The sequence below is a fragment of the Equus caballus genome, chromosome 6, assembly GCF_041296265.1.
Source record: "Equus caballus isolate H_3958 breed thoroughbred chromosome 6, TB-T2T, whole genome shotgun sequence".
NCBI lineage: Eukaryota > Metazoa > Chordata > Mammalia > Perissodactyla > Equidae > Equus > Equus caballus.
Genome location: NC_091689.1, coordinates 5,273,935 through 5,297,215, shown reverse-complemented (window position 1 = coordinate 5,297,215; position 23,281 = coordinate 5,273,935). Strand labels below are relative to the sequence as shown.

The 23,281-nt window shown below is 37.7% G+C and overlaps 1 protein-coding gene across 1 annotated transcript in view; it reads left to right on the top strand.

The window, feature by feature from the left end:
• ABCA12 (ATP binding cassette subfamily A member 12) overlaps window positions 1-23,281 on the top strand; it is a 159,652-nt gene that overhangs the window by 48,573 nt on the left and 87,798 nt on the right. Inside the window, exons 4-8 of the mRNA XM_014740290.3 lie at window positions 9,613-9,704; window positions 11,671-11,768; window positions 14,328-14,513; window positions 16,878-17,056; window positions 22,766-22,878. Of these exons, the coding sequence (XP_014595776.1) occupies window positions 9,613-9,704; window positions 11,671-11,768; window positions 14,328-14,513; window positions 16,878-17,056; window positions 22,766-22,878 (668 nt within the window). The remainder of the gene's footprint in view (window positions 1-9,612; window positions 9,705-11,670; window positions 11,769-14,327; window positions 14,514-16,877; window positions 17,057-22,765; window positions 22,879-23,281) is intronic.

Genomic DNA, 23,281 nt, shown 5'->3' with positions numbered 1-23,281 from the left:
TGCCCTCCCTCCACCCACTTCCCCTCTGGTAACTGCTAATCTGTTCTCCTGATCCATGTCAACTTTGCTTTCTCAGCTGGGTGGCCAGGGCAGTCCTCCTTTACTCCCCTCTGTTCTCTGTCCCACCTCAAACTGTCAGTGACACGCGGCCCGAAGACTTGATCACAAGCCTAAGATGTAGGCCAATGTCAGAGGCATAATCTCCCAGAAGAATGAGATAATTATATTATTCTATGTGGTACTTCTGAATAGAACAGAAACCAGGAAGTGCAAAGAAGGAAATTAAGAGTGTAGAAATCAAAGTAATAAAGTTGAAAGTATACATAATTGAACAACAACCTTTAAGTGAGGTTAATGTATGTCTTATTTTATGGTGTGAGAGGAAGCTGAAGAATAAAGATAGGGAATCTAGACCATTTACAACTTGACCGTTTATAACCTCAATTTTCTGTCGTGGGATTCTAAACCTAAAGAGACTCCCAGGAGCCCTCCTGTGCATAGCACTGCAAACAATATTATAACTGAATCACCCATGAGACAATTCCTATAGAGATGTTTTTTAAGTGTCTCGCAAGAAAAAGATTATATTTATCTATAATCAGAGATATTTGGTTCCAAAATTTTAATTTAAACTTCTTGGCATGTAGCACCATTTCTCCTTTAATCTTATCAACATGATTTGGTCATCAAATAATATGAGTGCCACTTTGAGAGCAACTGCAAGCTCGTTAGCATAAAATATAAACATGCCAAGAATTGTCATGGAAATGACTTGGGACACATAAAATTGTTGGGTTGCTAATTCACATTGGTTTTGTTATTTCAATAAGTTCACTAGTCTTGATGGTTGAAACACACTGATGCTCATTCATTCATTTATTAATTTACTCAAGAAATAATGACTGAGAAATTTCTATGTGCCAGGCACCATTCTAGGCACTGCGATACAGAGGTGAATCAGACAAATTCCCTATCCTTTTGTTACTTGCATTCTAAAGGAAGAGCAAGCAAAAAGATGAGCAATCGAATAAATAAATAGCGTAATTATTGATAATAATAAGTGTGCTGGCCAGAAAGTAAAGCAGAGATAGAGAAGGTAGAAGTTGAAAGGTGAGATTTTAATAGGGTGGTGAGAGAAGGCCTCTACTAGAAGGTGACTTTGGGTTAGAGATCAACAAGAAAGACCAGGGAGGAACAGCATGTGAACATCGGGAACAGAGTGTTCCAGGTGGAGAAATGGCAAATCATCCTGAGGTGGGGACAAACCTGATGGTTTAGGGGAACAGAAAGTCAGCTAATATGGCTAGGACATAGTGAGGGACGGTGATAGACAGTGGTAGGGACATGTTGAAAAGGAATATAGAAGATGGAGCATGCAGAATCAAACATGTGGGAAAAAGGAAGGGATTTGCAATTTATTTATTTATTTTTTCTGCTTTATCTTCCCAAACCGCCCCCGTACACAGTTGTATATCTTAGTTGCACGTCCTTCTAGTTGTGGGATGTGGGACGCTGCCTCAACGTGGCCTGATGAGTGGTGCCATGTCGGCGCCCAGGATCCGAACCCTGGGCCTCCGCAGTGGAGTGCGCGAACTTAACCACTCGGCCACGGAGCTGGCCCCGGGATTTGCAATTTATTTTTAGTATGGTGAGAAGCTATTGGAAAGTTTTAAGTAGGAAAATGAATTGAGATATTGTGTATGAGCCGAACATGTTCTAAGTACATACAAGCTTTACCTCAACTAGCACTGGTTGTCTATCTGTGCAAGGAGACCAGAAGCTAACTGGAGACTATGCCCTCTTGTGTAGTCAGTGTAGAGGAAAGGGGAACCACGGCATTCTTGATTGTTCAACCAGTTCACAGGTGGTCTCTGTGTCCCTATGTGAGTGGTGAATTAGGTGTGATCTATGCCTATGTTCTAGCAGCTGAGAAAAATATTGTCGACTATGGTAATAGGAGATAATGCAATGAAGAGTGCCAGAAAGATGCTGAAACAAGACATCTTCCATATTTAAAGTAGAAAGAGAGCTTTCAAATGGAGTAATCAGTTAAATCTTCATGAAGGGGTTGTATCTGAGATGGACGTTTTGTGAGCCAAGTGTTAGAGAAGATATGGCAAAAAATTAATGTCCATTATTTACAAGTGGATTACAGCTTCACCTGGGGCTCTCTTCCTACTTTTTTTTTTCATGAAAAACTAAGTTACAGTGAGAGAAATACTTAACAATATCTAAGAAGTATGTAAATATACCTCCCCCGGAAGGAGTATTTTGCTGTGTGAAATAATAGAGAACGACATTCAAGGAGTTGCCTGAGATAAACCGTTGAGCTGATTTTGGAAGTAGGATTAAACTCTAGGTTTATTTTATCCTCTTTTGATTATCTTCTAGACAACTGGTCATGCCTGCTTTTTTGTTCGTTTTCTTCCAACCTCAGGGTAGTTTGTCTAGCTCAAGCTGTATATTGCTGTATATTCAGTATTTTCTTTAAACTACCAAGTAATTGGAGCTTAATTTAGAAAATTATGTACAATAATAAAATTCCATTAATGATATTTCCCAGCATGCTATTAACTTTTATGGGTTATATAGCCTTGCAATGAAAGTGGGGCATGGTTACTGGGTAAGCCGTTCCACTAATTGCTTCCCTTTGGTGAAGAAAGGTTCACCAGCATAACCTCATTAAGAAACAAAACAGTCTTCCTTCTGTTTTGTAAGTGAGGGGAAAAAAAAATGCCATCTTTGGCCTCATCAAAAGAGGCCCACCATGTTTATTCTGATAGAATGGTTTTCAAAAAGACGTGATCACACTGCAGTCACTGCTTGCTGGCTAGTCGCTAAGTTCTCTGATGTGTATTTGCATTGGCACTAGCCTTCTGTTATTAAATTCATACTTCTTTAAGCCTTAGCTTCAGGATGACATGCTTTCAAAAGATGCAGCGCTATACTCAGCATCAACTCTAACTAGCTGTCTGAAAGAAGAAACGATTACATTTATGCTTTTCTTGCTAATTTGTACAACGGATGATCTAACATCGTAGGACTTACCCTTCTGGTCCTTCCTCCCTGCACTGCCTCTAAGAATACATCAGAACGGTGGGAGCCCCTGGCTGTGCCATTGCTCACACAGCTGGCGAATGGAGAAGATCATCCTCCAGAGCTCACGGGGTCATTATCTGGAGAAGTGACTCAGCATTCCTGCAGATCCTGTGGCGGAATAGCCTCGATAGATTTTCTCCCCATCTCTGTCATGTTGACACTCATCCATGACCTGTGCTTTTCAAACTCATACCTCTGCTCCTATTGAATGGCTCCTATAGAAGTTGAAACGTAGCTAATCAGATTTTATTCAGGGATAATTTTAAAGTGCCAAGGCTTTAGTTTAGTATTGAAAAATATGGATGTGTTTAGAAACTGACCTAAAGATATTATTGGGAATGTAAGGTACGTGGACACAGGCACCTGTCCTCATTTGACTAGAAAGATGAGGTAGGATGTAGGTAGGATAGGTAGGTAGGTAGGATATTAGAGGTAGGTCTAATATCGTATTAATTTCAGAGTAATTTATAACTGTTTAGTAATCATTTTAGTGAGTATTTGTGTGAAAATAAAGGTTAAAACTTCGTTTATCAAAAAACAAAGTGGAAGGATGTCTTAACTGCTATGCGGGCAAAACTGTTCACTCATTGAGTAAGAACGTATTGACTATGTACCGCATACTGCACTGCGCAAGTCACTGTAGATGCAGAGATGGATAAAGCACATATGAATAAGGCCTATCCAAACTCACAACCTAGTGGGAAAGAGAGACAAGTAAATAGGTAAATTACCATATAACTTGGGAAATGTGATGAAAATATTTGTTTAGGTCTCACTGTGCCCAGAACATTAGAGAACAAATCATGAATAGTTACACAGGCACCACAAGACGTTGTTTCTGTCTGAGGAATACGGAGCTTACTGTTGGATATATTATTGGGGTGGAGAGGGGTTTGGGTGGAGAAATTCAGGAGGGTCTTCCCAAAGGCCAAAGGTGAGATCATTAAGGACAGATAGGGTGGTGGTTACCAGACTAGAGGAAGGTATATTTGAGATAGGCCATAAAGAAGGAATCCCAGAACTTAATGAAAGAAGGAAATAGATGGAGGCCCTTGCATAGTATTAGAGGGATAGGCAGACAGCTTTGCTACTGACTGTGATGGAAAAATTACAAGTTCCCCTGTAGTGTTGCCAAACTAATCTGCCTGTTTCAGGGCTGTGTAAAAGATAATCTGTACAGTGTCATGTGAAAGATACTGTGATGTTATCTTCTCCCTGAGGTTTTAGATGTTTCTGATACACATCTACTCCCTAGGACACGTCCTCATCTGTCCATCAAAGTGCCTTTAAAAACTTGTAGAAATGTATTAGCTCAGATATCTATCTAGATCTCCAAAGTCTCTTCTAAGAATTGAAACTAGCCTAGACAGGGGAACATAGTAAGGCATTCCTAAGTCGTAACATCTTAACTGATATACATTGTTGACTGGTAAGTGGCCCACCTAGATGAGAGATATGTTTTGAACATAGGCAGTAGGGATTATATCCGAAGCATCGGTGACCCTGAAGGAAGGAAGGTCAGAATGAAATACAAAAAAATAATGAAAAAATATTTAAAGTTTTCTATGAATGATTTCTGCTTGGGGGCAGCCAGGAAGGACGACTGCATCAAACCACGGAGGGACCTCCATGCCATTACAGTGTCCTTATTTGTAGTTACAAGTCAATGATGAATGTCATCTGAAGCTGGGATGAGAATGGAACCCAGAGCACATCTCACATCTTCTTTCCAGGTGTCACTATATACCCGTATAATTATAATTTTGCGGAAAAAAATATAAAAAGTTTAACGAACCCTGAGAGAAAAAAAAAAAGGGTTTCAGAATTTTCTTTCCAGGATTTTCCATATGTGTCTTTCCCGGTAGGAATTCTTTTTATAGGCAGAATGTACCATGGCACAGATGGATACCACCTACACAGGTAGTCTTTCCACACACAGGAAATACAAAGACATCCAGTACAAGTGCATCAGTTCTACCGTTAAGATGATATCTATAAATGTGACATTTCCCAAATATAACATTTTCCAAATGTAACTGTTGGTAGACATGTCTGAGAAGAAGTAAAATCTACTCTGGGCCTGGTTTCCCTTCAAGTATCTTAATCTAACATTTTGAATCCAAGATGTGTTCTTTATTGAATTCCAAATAGAGCCCTGTAAACGCCACTGAGGCAGCATCTGCTTCTTCAGCCTCTTAGAGGAGAGGCCCTTGGCCACCTCCGTGCTGCTGTACATGTAGCTGGGTCCAGTAAAACGTAGTTAAATGATGCCATGGGACACTTGGAGATGTGATTCAGGCTTTATTGCCTCACTCAGAAGGTTGAATTTTCTGGACTCATGTGAGCTTATGTGCTGGATTCAGGAGGCATCTAAAGTTTTGCATAAGGCTTTAATATACCTCCCAGAGGTATCCGGTATGAGATCGATTCTCTGAGACTTCCTTAGAATTATTGAGAGTTCCTAAGTAGGATGTTAAGTCTCCTGAGTTGATCCTAGGGAGTGGGAATGGGGATAAGTCATCATGGAATAAATCCACTTATCTGTCATAGCCTAGTGCAGGGTGTCTCAACCTCAGCATTATTGCTACTTGGGGCTAGGTAATTCTTTATTGTGCTGTACATTTCAGGATGTTTAGCAGCATCTCTGGCCTCTACCCAGTAGAAGCCAGTTGAGAACCACTGGGCTAGGGAAAGAGTGAAGGAAAAACTTTAAGATGACAAGAAGCTTGAATTATGCTTATGACTCTAGGATCTTACTCTGTAAGAGACACAAGGGGCCGGCCCCGTGGCCGAGTGGTTAAGTTCATGCGCTCCGCTGAAGGTGGCCCAGTGTTTCGTCGGTTCGAATCCTGGGTGTGGGCATGGCACTGCTCATCCAGCCACGCTGAGGTGGCGTCCCACATGCCACAACTAGAAGGACCCACAACTGAGAATATACAACTATGTACCAGGGGGCTTTGGCGAGAAAAAGGAAAAAATAAAATCTTTCAAAAAAAGAAACACAAATGTTAAGTCTGATTTAGCAGTCCCTGTCATGTGTTCCCAGTGTCCCTTATGTGTGTTCTTACTGAACTAATGTCATTAATGTATTATAATTCCTAGTTTCTTATTTGGCTTGCCATTTATATTATATATAGTGGGAATTTAATAAATGTTGGCTAGTTAACGAATGAAAGTGATGAGTATAGTGTAAGATTATACGTTTGTGTCTTTGGGACCATCCCTAGGTATTTCCTCTTTAGAAGACCTTTGCAGAACCAGGGCAGGCCAGGCTATGTCAAAAAATATGCTTCCTTAGAGATCAGTTTTTCCAAGTGATATTCTTTATTATCTAGTATTCAATGCTTGTCGTGTGTTAAACATCGTACCATTTGCCAACACTGTGCACTGTAGATTTTTTCAAGAATTTTTAAGTCTAAGAAGGGGAAAATTGATCATTACTACAAATGGGAAATTCTTCCTAAGGAATTGATCAAGAAATTGAATAATAAAATGAAGAAGAAGTTACAAAACCCTGGGTGAGGTCGTTTGCCTTGTCTCACCTTATAAGCCAGTACTCACAGATTCCAGATCTATGAATACAGGGCTGTATCCATTTGGACATCTTGAAGCTCTAGTATTCTGCAGGGATTACATCTGGAGCATAGATGTGTAAGTATGGGGCTTTGGCTCCATACTGATGGCAAAGTCTGTGTCTTTGTACCATCTTCTTTCTTGGATACTTTGACAGTTAATATTGGTGAGTGCCTACAATGAGAGGGCTCAGACAGGTGTTTGACAAGTGCATCTCATATAGTCTTCCCAACAATCTTGCAGGGTAGGTGTATTATTCCTAATCTGCAGAAGAAGGAGGCAATGGCTGAGATCTTTTAGGAAGAGGCAGAGCTGGGATTCCGAAGGTATCTTCTAACTACAAAGCTCTTTCCAGCACACCCCAGCAATACAGCCTCTTTTTGTTTAATCAGCCATCATGGTCCAGTCTGTGCTAGGTGTTTGGAATAAAAAGATGGATGAGATGTGGTGCCTACTTCCCAAGATGTCACAGCCTAAAATGGAGACATGGTAGGAATAGGCACACAAACAAACACAATACCCTTAAAATTGGTATAAAGTAAGTATGTAAAAAGTGCTTCAATTGTGTGAAATAACAGGTAAGGTACTGTTTCTCACACTCAGAGAAGCATATAGGGCTCTGTCTGTAAACATGGTCCCTAATTAGAAAGTTCAGAGATTACCATTAACTCAGTAAGACTGGCTATCTCCTTGCCCTTCTTTAGTAATTTAATGGGGAGTTAATAGAATTAATTATCTTTGCTGGGGGAAGTAAGCTGTATTTCAACTTATAGCCTTAATTTATATTTTTACCATAATACTCTGTTGTACATTTATTTTGTGGTTTCCGTTTTAAGAGTTTAAAGACAGTAGTTTTGTTGTGGAGTGGCAGTAGACACATGCCATCACACTACACATTATAAACGCAAAAGAAAACGGGAAAATCTGCAGGCAGATGAATGGCAAAGCACCCGTGTTGTTGTGAGCTCTCAAGAGACAAAATGGCGTGCCAAAGCCATGTAAAAGGAGATGGTCCACCTCCTCACTCCCATAACATGGAATGCGTGGGCAACCACAGAACCATGGGGATTTCCTGGTCAAGGACAGTTCCTATCAGAAAAGAGGGCTCCATAGTTCCCTATCTGGAAGCAGCCATTTTACTGATAAGCAAAGTCAGAACTGCTGAGCCTGCAGGATGCTGGGAAGCGGATGAGCTTGTCTTTCTTTGGTGTTTAAAGACTATTTGAAGAAGTAGTTTTCGGACTCTTAGCTGAATGTGGGAAGATGGGCAAGGTGTCGCTTTTGCTTTTCTAAGCTCACACTTTCTAGTTTCCTATCACCGCTTCTTTTTTTCCTCCCCCCTGCCATTTATTATTCAGTCTGTTTTCTCTTGCTCCTTCTTTGCTCCCTTTGATCTTTGTCATTCTCCCTTTGGTTTTTGTTCCTGTCCTTATTCTTTAAAATTTTTATGAATGTAGTTTTTTGCTTTATTTTCAAAATGTGTTGATATTCAATAGCTTTCTTTATAGTATTTCAAACTGAACTAAAAAAGTGTTGAGAAAAAGAAAAATGAACCCGACTTTCTCAAACTTTCTAAAACTTCTGTGTGAGAGAAGGGGAAGGGTTCAGGGCAGTTCTTATTTTTATCTGAACAGTTTTCCCATCCGAAAAGTCAGCACAAGGAATGCAGAAAGATTTAGGGGAATACAGTCATGGTCATGAATAATTCAAATAAACATTAAGAATGCAGAACTTTTGAAGCAACCACTGCATTTTATAGCGAATATTGGAAAAACACTAGGGAATAGAAACAAATATCACCTCTTCTTATAATTTTTATTAAAGGGACACAATTTAAAAAAAAAAACCCACAGATTATTTTTTCCAATTATAAATCACAAAGTAGCTTAGAACCAGGATTCAGATCTTGTTTCTGAAAAGGAAGTCAAATTGAACCACAGTAGGAAACAAAACTTCTTGCTTTCCTCACTATTATCTTTTTCTATCCATCCTTATGTACCTTGAGTAAGCTTTTTTATAAACAACTGCACAAAATTCACCAACTTTTAGGAATTCTAAAAAATATTCACATCCAGGCCTCTGGACTGGTTTCACTCTTGAACTATATACTTTTATTTTAGGCACTTACTTTAGGTATATCAAATTTTCAGGAAAATATGATGATCTCCATTTTCATAATAATCAAATGAACAGGAAGTGAACTTTTAAAAAGAGAGTAACTGACTTGTGGGAAGCTCCGGGAATGTTTTCCTCCGAAGCTAATGTGATCACGTTTTTTTGGGGATTCTTGGCACCACAGTGCCATTATTACTGCATTGAGGCATTTAGCCCAATCAAAAATCTGCTTACATTTTTATTCCTCTAACAGCTGGTGCCATCTGTAATGACACCAACCACAGTGCCTATCACAAACTACATAACTCAGTAAATGTGCATTCTTTTCTTTCCTCCTTGAATCTGCCTTGCAAGTATTCATCTTTGACAGTCTTCAAAATGCCTTCTACAACATAGGAAACTTGTTCTTCTTTCAGGGTTGACAGATAAACAGACTTTTGTTTCAGTCCCCAAAGCACCCTTGGACTCTTTTCGATTTGGGATTAATCATCTTTTTAAAAGGAAAAAATATGCCACAAGTACTCTCAACATTTAGCTCTCATATTTAGTCCTCTTAAAATGATTTCCTTTCTACAGAATTAAAGCAAAAATAACTATTTTCAACCCTCATCCAGGCCATTTTCTCTGAATAAAAATGTCTCTTGTAGGAGACCTTATGTATTCATTGGTGTATGCTTAGGTGAGTTCTTCCGTTAAAATCCTAGCAAGTAAATTAAAAATTTGAAAGTCCTTGGAGAGCCCTGGAATCTGCTACGTAATACATTGCTGTAGCTAACTGAAATTAATGTGGATGAAGTTACAGGGTTCTTGCTTTTTCTTCTTTAGTGAAATTCCGAGAAAGTCATCCAACCTGGAGAAGGACAGCAGTTTATCATTCCAGAGCACCGAAGCTCCAGAGAGAAGGCGTGCATCACCAGGTGAGCTAGTCTGTTATGTTGAGTTTAGAACAGACATTTTTGAACAGCCAATAAAGGTCTAATCTTTAAAAGGGTTAGACTTTTAACTTTTCAAACAAAGACGGAGTGCCTAGACTATCCCTAAGAGATCAAAATGTTTCTTATGTTTGCCTGAGTTTGGTGGTGCAGTTATACAAAATGCTTGAGGATAACTGAAAATTAAGTTCTTACTGAAATACTGTCCAGGAACAAAAGCCTAGATGGTGCTAATATGATGTTGAGAATTGCACCCTTTCCCAGAATCGACTGGGGACTGATTATCTACAATTAGATGATGCTGGGATGGTTAGAAAGGCCAGTAATGAAAATTGATGGATGGAGTCTCAGAGATTTGTCCAAACTTTCCATAACAGATGAGGAATATGAAGCCCAACAAGGTGACGTACCCTGTCTATAGTCCTGTGGCAGATCTGGTACTAGAACAGCTGTCAGGCCAGGACTCAGCCGTGCTCTCATTCCTCCCACCCAATGCTCAGCATCACAGTCATTCAATGGGATCATCTACTTCCTTCATTCAAGCCAGGCCAGTGGCCCTCAAACTTTAGTATGCAGGAAACCTGAGCTTCCTGAGCCTTATGCCCGAGTGATTCTGATGCAGATGGTCTTGAGAAATGGTCGTCAGAAGCCACAAATCGAGAATAAACTCCCAAAACAGCAGCTCTGTTTTACATTCATTTGACAAATATATATTGGGTGCCTGCTGTTGTGATGCACCATCTTATGGACTGGGGATTTATTTGTAAACAAAACAAGGACTCCCGGATGTTGGAATATGAGTGGTGCTCTGGAAAAAAAGGAATATCTCTTAAAAATGCCATGGGATATTTAAGATTCTATGACATTAAATAGCATTCTAGTACAAGTTGATGGGTCAAATGAAAAAAGTCCAGCGTTGATGTAGTAAGAGAGTGGTGGTGAGCGGTTTTGAGGAGTTAATGTTCTGTTGTGAATGGTCTGTGGGTGTTTGGCTGTGTAGGTTAAAGCACGGTAGAAATAAGATCGGAGTGCTGTGATCCAGTAAGCTTTGCTTTGCTCAGTAGCCACAGATGATGTTTCTCACCCTGGCCAGTCACCTCACAAATGTATTGCCTTGGTCTAGAGGAATCAGCTGATAAAGTCTCCAGCTCCATAAGCATTATAATAAAGCCTAGGCCCTACTGATGATAGGTCACTGTATCTTTAAATATTAAGATCCTTTGATGTGAGGATAGCAAAGTGTTTCTGTCCAAAATTTATAAAAGTTAACATACTGACTTAATGAACATCCATGCCATAGACATGAACATACACTTGTAGCTATTGCTTCTAACCAAGAACACACTGCCACATTATAAATCGTACTAGGTAAGGCCATTTGGGGAATTACTTAATTAGAGTATACTGTAGTCCAAACTAATTGCTTTATTCCATTTACTTGATCTGAAATACCATTCAGAAACCACTTTGGGGAGGAGAGAATTTATGATCCTAAGCAGATTTCAGCCTCCCAATTGAATAATTAAAAAGAAAACCATTATCGCCAGATGTGCATTGGCAGATCCTTTGAACAGATGTTGGATATGATGGATCTGTGGAGCTGGTGGAGGCACCTCAAATCCTCTAGGCCTGCACAGAAATGATTCAGTTTATTAGGCAGTAATATTGGTGATGAAGTTTAATGACATAAACTGGAATGAAAGCAAATGACGTCTAAAATGATTGGGAAAAAACCAAGAGTAGACCAAAACCATTGCAATTTTATGTGAAAAGAAAAACTGATGGAATTTGCCGTTTTGCTAGCATGAAACTTTCATGGAAGATGCATATTTGAGCCCTTCTTGCTGTGGGGTATATGAGGGCACAGGTGATGTTTATGGATTCTTATGTGAACCTGCCCATTTCGTGTGTGTGTGTTTAGAATGCTAATCTGTTCTTTCTTCTACGACAGCCACAGTATTTCCCAGTCCAAGTTCTGATTTGGAAAGTACTGGAACAGATACGTTTAATGGTAGTCAAGTGCTTGCCTGGATCCTTCGCTTGGAAAAGGTAATTTCACTCAGTTTTGTAATGAATCAATAACAAAGAACAGTTGAACAAAAGCCTCTTACGTTAATAAAGAGACTTCCCAAACAAAAGGAGCTTGGGGGCACCTTTCCCATTTGGAGTACCATCTCAGGGGATTCTTTTCCTGGGAGCTCTTTGATAAAAAGCTTAATTCTGAGATATTCAGAAATCCTTAAGGTCTTGGATATTTATTTACTTCCCTGTTAAGTCTCTTAATTGAACTTAAGATTTTCATTTAGCAAGAAATAGGATGGCATTATATGTGATCTTTTAATTTCCTGAAGCAGGGAAGAAAAGAAGCTATATGAAAGCAAATGAAGCTATAACACTCATCAAACTTGCTGCCTCTTCCATACTAATAATGCCTTTGGAAAAATTAGAGCTGTAGAAAATTATCTCCCCAAAGTAGTAAAATCTTTTTCCTTAGCATAGTTTAGAGAGCTTACCTATGGCTTTCTGTCTGTTGACTAGTCATCCACTTTAAGATCCCAGATTGCAAAATAATAAACATAATTTCTATCAGAGGTGTAACCTGGCAGCCTTGTGAGCTGAATGTGTGTGTGCATGCATATCAGGGGATTTTAAGAAGCTGAATTTGAATGCCTTTAGGCAGAACAGGTACTCTTGTTAACTACAGTCCTCACTTTCCCTTATTGTATTTCATCCAGCCAGATTCATACGTTTAATATGAATCTGCCTTTGGCTGGCCCCTACAGACACGAGTGTCTGCTATACATGCTCTTCAGAAATTAAGAACAGAACATTTTCAACATTTTGGAATAGAGATTATTCTGGCTCTCTCTAACACACACACAAGCATTTAAATAATATATCTGTGTCTTATGTAGTAGAATTTCTTCCATCTGAATTATGGGGACGTATCTCTGGCCTTTACTTATATTCCTGTGACCAGAACCACTGCTGCTTAATATGTCTCTATTAACATTCTGCATAACTGAAGCAGCTCAAAAAATTGGTTTATGTAAACAAGTCAAAGGACAACACAAGGATGTATGCTGGGAAAAGGCACCATACTCTATCAAGGCAATTCTGCCAGTGCTGGCCCAAACAGAAGGCTTTCTCTTTCAGTCCAGTTTGAAAGCCTAGTTTAGATAGCGGTTGAGGTACCTAAAACACCCTATCTGGCTTAGCAAGCCCCTAATATGCCCAGTTAATTCCAATTTAAAACATCCCCAAATCAGGGCGGTATGTAAACTAGGGAAAGTTTTTCTATTCCATTCTATTTCTTCCACATTGGTTCCTACAAGCAAGCAGTCTTGCATTGGATCAAATTCAGGGCTGTCTAGAATAGCAACACTATTCTCCAAAATACCACTTCATTGTATCGAAACTCTCAAATTCTCTTCTCGTAGGGAATGAAAGTTCAGAATTTTGTGAGGCAGCACAGAGTCATATATCCAGTGGAGATAAGTCAAAAATGAATTTCCTATGTATAGATATGTATTTTTAGAGCAGTTGGAGCAGGGAAGGGATGTAAAAATTAGGATGACATATTGATGCCTGTGTCAGCAATCTCTCTGATTCCTCTTTCTTTCTCTTTACTGCTTTCTGCAGCCCTTGCAAGAATGAGTAGAGAAATCATTTTGGGGTGAGTTTATGTGTAATGTTAGGAAAGAGGTAGGGATGAATGACCAGAAGATCTGGCATTTATAGTATATTCTAGAATAAGTGGATCCCGTCTCGTTCCATTACATTTAGAAGGTCAGTCTCTGAAAGGCAGAGTATAGATTTTGTAACATAAACTTAATGGGAGGGTGAAGTTAGTGCAGGGTTATAAGAATTAATTATTAGGAGGGACTTATTAATTATTCCAACCAAATATTATTGGCTCTGTAAATATCTAAACAACTTAATAACTGTCAATGTGATCAATATTATAGCTGAAAATAGTGCAGCATCTGTGACTGCTCTGGACTGGGAAATATATGAGGGGCTTACAATGATTCCATTGTGAAAATGCTTTCCAATTATTGCTTTGGTAATTATAGATTTTTACGTATTTATATGTATGCTTTTCTCTTTTCTTCATATGCACAATTCTTAAATGAAATAACTGCTTTGCAAATGAAGCATAGTCTATATTTGTCCACTTCTCTAAGTAAACACTCTTGGTCTTGAGAACAGACTCTGAAGTTCTTCCTCTTTAAAAGTCTTCCAAAGATCGTGACCGATTTCCCAGGAAGTGCCACAAATCGTTAGGACACCGAAGTCTCTGCTGCTAAATGTCCAGGAAAAATGAAAACTTTTAGGTTTTCTGCTCAGAGATAGGGAATGAGTTCAGCGAAACCATATGAAAATCATTTAAATCATAAGAATGACAGGAATTACCACATTCACACATTCTCTCTGTGACTTTTCCTGGGTAAACCCAATGTATCTTAGTGTCATTTTAATAGTTGCTATAGTGCAGGACCTTAAAGTGGCTATTGTGAAGACAGGTCAGTTTTCTTGAAAACTGGAATACTTTAATATCTATGCTGACTAACTTTGTTATCTCACTCCTCTCACACGCATTTTTAGCTGTTAAAGCAAAATTCAACTTCAGAAGATATACGAAGAGAACTGTGTGCGAGCTATCCAGGATACATTGCTCATTCTACCTCCTCTTGGACCACTCTAGGGAAAAATGTTTTTAACAAATTTTGCCTGTCCAACATGACCCTTTTAGAGTCTTCTTTCCAAGAACTAACAAACCAGTTCTTGCAGGTGAGTGTAAATATTTGAATATGATCAAGATCTCATACACAATGGAAGCAAACGTATTGTTTCCGTTCTTGTGTGCACAAAGTGACTCAACATGAGTCAAAGAGCAAGCCTGCAGCCCACATGCGTGGGAAATGCTGACTGGAATGTTTGCTCCCCTTTGACATGGATTCCTCACACAGCTATTTGCACACAATGTCTGATTCTAAGTAATGTCTGCTTCCCATTTGGGCAGGATTGAAATGATTTCAATGCTGAACCAAAAATATTGCATTATGCTTAATGGAGACAAGTCTTTGTAGATGAAATATGGCTTTGCTCTATGGTGAATGAAGATTGACTATTTTCTCTGAGATATTTAAGTGAGATTACTCAGGATGTAACGTATGTTTAATAATTAACCTGTATAGGGCCGGCCCAGTGGTGCAGCGGTTAAGTTCACACGTTCCGCTTCGGCAGCCCGGGGTTTGCTGGTTCAGATCCCTGGTACGGACATGGCACTGCTTGGCAAGCCATGCTGTGGCAGGTGTCCCACGTATAAAGTGGAGGAAGATGGGCATGGATGTTAGCTTAGGGCCAGTCTTCCTCAGCAAAAAGAGGAGGATTGGCAGCAGATGCTAGCTCAGGGCTAATCTTCCTCCAAAAAAATAAAAAATAATAATAATTAAACTATAGGAGCCATACAACTTTCAGAAGTTAGAATAATGGGTAATCTTTTAAATTTTTCTCACTAACATCAAACCCCAATTGAAAAGCTGATTTTTGACAAAACAATATATCCCTCTCCCCAAAATATTATACATTAGAACCAAGAACTTTAAACTCTGGAGTACTAATGGCCACTTCTATATGCTAGTCTTAAACTATGATGTGAAAATAAGACATTTATAATCTACGTTTAACAAAACCCCATATACAATGAAAAATCAGGATAATATTCAGAATCCTCTTGAAATTTTATAAACAGGAATAAATGCAGCATGTCCACTTCTAATATTTCCCCCTTGAATCACTGAATTTTATTGTAAGTAATTGTAATAAGTACAGAATGCTTAAATTGCCCTTTAGTAATCTGAGTTTTTCAAATGAACTAGATTACAGACGTTATTAGAATAACCTCAATCCAGCGGAGAGCACTTAAAATCGTTTCCTAACAAATTCAGCCTTCATGTAGGGTAGAACATATGGTTAAGAATATATTGTTCAGGGGCTGGGTCCTTGGCCGAGTGGTTAAGTTCGAGCGCTCTGCTGCGGCGGCCCAGGGTTCGGATCCTGGGCACGGACATGGCACCACTCGTCAGTCCACGTTGAGGCGGCGTCCCACATCTCACAACTAGAAGGACCTGCAACTAAGATATACAACTATGTACCGGGGGAGTTTGGGGAGATAAAGCAGAAAAAAAAAAAAAAAGGAAGATTGGCAACAGTTGCTAGCCCAGGTGCCAATCTTAAAAAGAAAAAAATGAATACATTGTTCAAAATCACATTCTCAGCGTGAAAGGCCTTGAATTAAGACAGAACAAAAGCCTGGCTTTTCCAGTATGAATGAGCTTATTAAGAAAATTGCTTCGGGTGGGAATATAATGAGGAAAATACTTTACTTCTGAGAGTATTATCTTGGTCCTTTGATCCAGAGCAAGAGCAAAAGTCACGGTTTTTGTTTTTTGTTTGCTTACAGTATAAGACATGATTATTACATAGGCTCACTCACTAGAAGTCATTTATTAGAAATAAATTTCCTGGTACTGCAAGAACTTTGGAAATATTTTATTCCACCAAGTATGCATAATTGCAATAGTAAACATTTATATATATATAAAAATATATAATATTAGTGTATACATAATATAATATATAATATAATATAATGTAATATAATATAATGTAATATAATATGATGTAATATAATATAATGTAATATAATGTAATACGTATATTAGTTTTAAGGATTCTTTACCCAAATAATGAATAATATACGGTCTACTAATGGATATAGAGAAATATGTTTCAGGCTTCTAAACCAGATCCTAGGGAAAAACAAAAATATTACTCAGAAACTAATTTTATTTTAAGAAATTAATTTTAGTTTCCAAAAATACTGTTTAAAATATTTTGCATAAATATAGCCCTGTTAACCAAACCTTAAATATGCCAATTTCTAGAGGTATAGGAGAAAATCCAATTATGTTTAAGAACGTTAGAGATGATTATAGTCTTTCCAAGTAAAAGATGACTTCAAACTGAATGCAAATGTGAAAGAATTATTTATGTGGAAATCTAGATTTTTAATGATTTCAAAGACAGTAAGCCATGTGATTACAAACGTCGAAGTCTCGTTTTGCCCTGTGTCTGGTTTTATTTTTTAAGATATCCAGTGGCCCCAGCAACCAGCACACAGTGTTTCAGGAAACGGTGAAGGTGCTGTCCTTCTTCACACAAGTGCAGGAGCAGACAGCCGTGTGGCAGCTTCTCTCGAGTTTTCCAAATGTGTTCCGGAATGACACGACACTAAGCAATTTATTTGATGTGCTTCGAAATGCAAACAGGTAAGAAAATGTAAGAATTAAGTGAGACATTAGGATTCACAAAGAAGCCTTTTTTTCTTTTTAGTGTTACCTGTGAGAATCACTGGTAGGTAGTAATTTAAACACGGAGCAAATAATCCTTTAGGGCCTCCTTGTGGATTTTAACAACAAAGGTTAGGGTATTAATTAAACAAAGAAGAAACACATTGTGGTCATCAGAGGTATTGGAGTGTACTTTAGGAAGTGAGGAGAAACATTCGTCTTAACTGTATATACCACCTGCATTGCCAGTTGGCATCCCAGAGCTTCTGAGAAAGAGGTGGATGGCAGGGTCTACGGTAGACTGGAACATTGACTCAGGCTCGTTTCAGGACAACCAGAGCTCTGGCCATCTAGCATTTTTAAACTGCCCGAGAATAAACCACCTCACTGGGTTTTGTTGATACTAGCCAATAGAAAACAACCCTAGTGGTTACAGTTTTGAACCAAACCACTTCAAGGGAGAGGATTGGCCTACCTCACATGCAGTCGGCCTTAAATGGTCTTTCTAAGCTTGAATATTGAGTTGGTTTTATTTGGCATACATGACACAAAGATTTGAAAGTTTTTGCAGAGGAAATCCCTTTAAAGGTTGCTTTCCTCATAAAAGAGATCAGAGTATGGCCAGCATTTAGAGTTTAATGGACTTCTAACTTAGGTTTTGACTGTCCTGTCTAGCTAATTTGGAAATGTGCATTAAAAACAACAACTACATCAGCAACTCTCAATTACTGAGTGCCTATTACATACCAGACACTTTACTGGGCCCTTTAAATATGTCACATTAAATCCTACAACTAAGCTATTATTTATTTATAAATGAGGAAACAGAAGGTCATAAAAATTAAATATTTGATGATCATGCAGCTAGGAGGGTTGGAACCTGGGTTTTCTAACTCTGGAATCCTGACTGCCTCTCTAATACGTCATTAAGAGCATCATGTGTTCCATCTGTAAAGTCTGAACACCAGAAGTGAGCATTCTCCTCTTCTGTGGAAAGCTTCCAAGAGCTTACGTTTGTTCAAATACCTTGCAATAAGCCCTTGTGTTGGTACTTTAGTCTCATTTGATTCTCACAACAGTGCTTGAGATTGAGACCGCAGATATCCCCATCTTATAGGGGAGGAAACAAGCCCTCATGGAAGTCAAATGATTTCCCCAAAATTCTACAGCTAGTGAGGGGCAAAGGCAGGAGCGGAACTCAAGGAATCCGAATCCGAGTCCTGTGCTCTTTCCACAGCAGCACGGCATAGCTAAATCGCAGAAGGAGCAAGACACTAGGAAGTTGATTCTCTAGCGTGGTCTTCATTTTAGCACTTAGGGAAATTTTCGCTCACCCAGAATTTTGACACTTGATCCTCTTCCTTCTATTTTTATTCTGTCTTAGAAAGCAAACATGTAAATCAATTCAAGGAGAAGGGATATCATTTGAATTGTATAGTTTAGCCATAAAAAGAGTCAAAATAATATTCAGACCACAATAAATATCACTACACACTCACCAGAATGGGTAAAATTGTCTAAGATGGATAACACCAACTGTTGGCTAGAATGCAGAGCAAATGGAACTTTCTTAGATTGCAAGTTAGAGTGTGAAATGATACAACTGTTTAGGAAAACAGTGTGACAACTTCTAATGAAGTTAACAGTAGATCCATATGACATAACATTCTACTCTTGGATATTTACCCAAGAATGTGAAAACATGGCCACATGAAGGCTTGTATGCTAATGTTTACAGCAGATTTATTCACAATAGCTAAAAATTGGGGGAAAGACAAATATCCATAAACAGAATGGCAAAAAAATTATAGTTTACTCATACATTGGAATTCTATGCAACAAGAAAAATAGGTTAGTGAATCAATCAACAATGTGAATAAATCTTATGAATATTATGCTCACAAAAGCGTCCAGACAAAAAAATAGAACACATACTGGATATGTAGGTATTGTATTATTTCAATTGTACGGAGTTCTCGAATTGACAAAATTTATTTATTGTGTTAGAAATCAGAGTGGTGGGTCCTGGGGCAACGATTGGGAGCATGAGCAACTTTTGGGGTTATCGACAGGCTCTGTATCTTATTAGCTTGGTGGTTATGTGAGTATACACATTTGTCAAAACTCATTGAATTATAACCTCAAATAGTTGCATCATACTGTATGTGGATTATGCCTCAATGAAATTTGGTGAAAAAACAACAGATAAAGCTCAAAATTCCACAAAATAATATTCAGTAGAAGATAGAAGTTCCAAAAAATACTTTAGGGTCAAAAATAAATAAATAAATAAAATACTTCAGGCATTATTTTAGTGGAGTAAATGTCATAGGAAAGATATTACACTGCAGTATAATAATTCTCTTAAAATTTAAAATAAAATTATTGTGTTTTATAGCATTATGCCATAAAACATGCTGTCAGGTAATGATTGCAAATTTTGTAAACCAGTCTACATGATAATGACGGAGAAAAAAGAAATAGCTAACAGAAAAAGCTCCAGATTATTTTACAGCAAATCACATTTGACTTTAATCTGAACAAATCTTGTTTTAAATGGTCAACTTTTATTTAATTTTTTATTGCTAATTTATGAACTTGTTCTTCAAATATGATGGCCTTTAATCACATGTGGCTTTGGATGAAGGAACTGAAATTTTAACTTTATTTAACTTTAATCAATTTAAATTTTAAACACTGATACTTGATTCAGTTAATGGTAAACCTGTTAGTATTTTGGAACAATGTGGGTTTGTGAACTGACTTTTCACCTGCAAATGTAATAAAATCTAAATATAGAGTAAGTATTTTCAGTGAAAATTCAGCATCTGAATTGAGATGCCCAATAAGTGTAAAATACGTGGTGAATTTTGAAGACTTAAAATACTTCATTAATAATTTTTATATTAATTAGATGTTGAAATGATAATATTTTGGATGTATTGGGTTAAATAAAATATATTAAAATTAATGTCATCTATTTCTTTTAACTTTTTTAAGGTGACTACTGGAAAATTAAAAATTATGTTGCCTGGGTTATATTTCTGTTGGAGAGCCCTCATAAACCACTTTTTAAAGTTAAATCATTTTTACTATTGTTATTAAACTGCAGTACCATTAAAAGCCATAATTTTCTCACAAATGACTATATTTTATCACCAAATTATGGACTCATTACTCTTTGTTGATCAAGTAATAGGGACAAATAAATCCCATAAAAACTTTTGTCATTTCCTTCGGCAACTTTTTTTTCACATTATGAGTTATTATATAATCCAGTCACCAAATCAGAACGTAGAATGTTAAGGTTGTGACAGAAATTAGCAAAAATGAGCAATCTCAAAGAGTCCAGCAGGACATATGTAAAAATATACATGATTTTTACTATTTATGAGGAAGAAGACGAATCATGAAAACTCTTTTTATATCTTTACTTATAAGGCGACTTGTTTCAGATAAATTTCATTTTTCTACGATGAAGAACAGAAAAAAAATCTCTAGAGTAAAAAAACTATTTTGATCAATGATTCAAAAGATTTCAGAGAGGATGGGGGCCAGGTGTCATTATTTTTGAGTTAGGTTTTGTTAGAAAAAGATGAATTAAATCTCTTGACGTTTTATTAAAGATATTAATACGATAATGCTGACAGTTTCAATGAGATTGCCAAGTGTTCAGTCTCTGAAGGTGTTTCTTTGGGACAACAGATCTGGTGAGTTAGGCAGAGGACCAAGTTGGGGGAAGACGGGCAGAGACCTACGATCTGAGAATGTTAGCTGGTCTCCAGGGTCACCAGGGTTCAGAAACAACCCCAAATCTGAGAACCAGGAGATTCCTAGGGCAAACATAAAAACACCTGGGGTTTGACTGTTTTATATACAGAGCAGAGGCAAAAAATATAGGCAAGTCTCTAAGGTCAGCACGCAGCTGGGGTAACAAGTCAACGATGCCTGCGGGCTCTGGGCAGAAGTGTCCTGCGGTCCTCCTCCCAGCTCCATGTTGTGGGGTGGGGGGGAAGGTTTCTGTGCGAAGGCAAGACATAGCGTAGAAAGAATATAAACTTCAAAACTAGACAGAACCAGCTCTACTGGTTACTAACTGGATAACTTCATGTAAGTTGTTTAACTTTTTGAACTGTAGTTTTCCCATTTGCAAAACAGGGCAAATAAAATTGACGTTATGGGGTTGGCCCTGTGGCTGAAGGGTTGGGTTCATGCACTCCACTTGGGTGGCCCAGGGTTTCGCCGGTTCAGATCTTGGGCGCGGACACGACACTGCTCATCGGGCCACTGCTCAGCGTCCCACAATGCCACAACTAGAAGGACCCACAACTAAAATACACAACTATGTACCGGGGGCTTTGGGAGAAAAAGGAAAAATAAAATCTTTAAAAAAAAATTGACTTTATGGAATTACTGGAAAACTAAATAAAATTATATATATATATATATGCATACATATATTTATGTATGTCTACATATACATACACACATCTCTTTATATATCCTAATATTATACTAGAAACTAAAGGACACACAAAATTTAGCTCTCTAAATATAGCTGCCATTCATAGCTAGGAAGCTAAAATTAAAATGATCTTGATCTAAACATTAAAAATTCCAAAAATATTGTAGAGTACCATGAAAGCATATGAACATATTGTATCTATCTCTGGAGCAAGCCTTCAGTTAATTACGATACACAGGGCAAAACTATTAGCTACTTTGTACCACATTTAACTTCACAATGACAAATTGTTAACAAAGCCTTTGTTCTAGTCACTACTCATGTAAATTAAAGATTATTGGTATAAATCACAGTATTTGTGAAATATAGACATACTTGCATAATGCCAATATTTTTTCTAATGTACTAATGACAATAAGTGGATGAACAAGCCGTTTCTTAAGTTACCAATTGCTTTTTGGAAATATGGAATGAACTCAAGCATAAGTGAATTTGCTGACCATCCAGCCCTGTGCAGACTGCCCATCTTATTAGGAACAGAAAACGCCTACGAAGACAGTGCCAGTGAGTCTGGATATTAATTTTGGGCTCCCCCTGGAGTAGTGCCTAGGGGTCACTTAGAAGATAAAATGCCTTCTTTAGTTAGGACAAGCTCCATTTTTTTCCCAAAAATATTACTATTTTGTTTAGCAAAAAATAAATATTTACCAAATGCTTAAATAATAATTATTCCTGCAATTAGGTCTTTTATCTGGGCTTGATTTTTAATGAGAATAATTTCTAATTTTAATTAATTTTAAATTAATTAACTAAATCGAATTCAAATTAGTATAATTAATTTAATTTAATTACTTTGATTTAGATTTAAATTAATTAAAAAAACAGGAGGTGTCGTTTCGTTGGAAGTTGCTGTTCCTTACCGCTTATTTTTAAGTGTTAACAGAAACAGCTGATATGAATGGTACTACCTTACTTTAAAGGCTTCGAGTCCCAAGGCTTTAGAATCCTGCAAATGTGCAGTGCTCCGTCTGGTTCAAGAAAATTTTGTTGGGATTTTGTGCATGAACAGACAAACAAGTCATTAAATGACAAAAGCAGCATCTTGTCTTTTATGTTGTAAGAATGATTTTCTATACTGTAGCCATTTTCTCCTTGAATGACCTTTCATTTCTGTCTGCAAACCTTGAAGTGCAATCTGGTTTAATTGTTTTTCTACTCGTTAGTGCGCTGCTGGTGGCGCAGAAGGTTTATCCACGTGTCACAACTAACGAAGGTTTCAGAACTCTCCATAAATCTGTTAAACATCTGCTGTATACTCTGGACTCCTCAGCTCAAGGTATTATATTTCCATCTTATTGCATTCAATTCTGTGTTGCAAAGCCCGTTAGAAAGATAAAACAGAGTGTGACTGAAGTAATCATTCATGGATGATATTATTCTTAGGGTGACATTATTCTTAGATATATGTTATGACTAAATCGGGGCCTCTAGCCAATCAAAGTGTGGAGAAAGGAAGAAATGGTCGAAAACAGGCTGTTACTTTCTAGGATTTTTATTTAGGTGAAAATGATCTCTCTTAGCTTGTAAAACTGTTTATACTTGGTATGGAAAATAAATATCAAAAAGTAAGCCTCAACAAACAGATTTCTACCGCTACTTTTGGGAAGAAAGGCCTACAATGAATTGCAGTATTTGTGCCCTCATTTCCAAATTTTGGCTTTTTAATCAGGATGTATCTT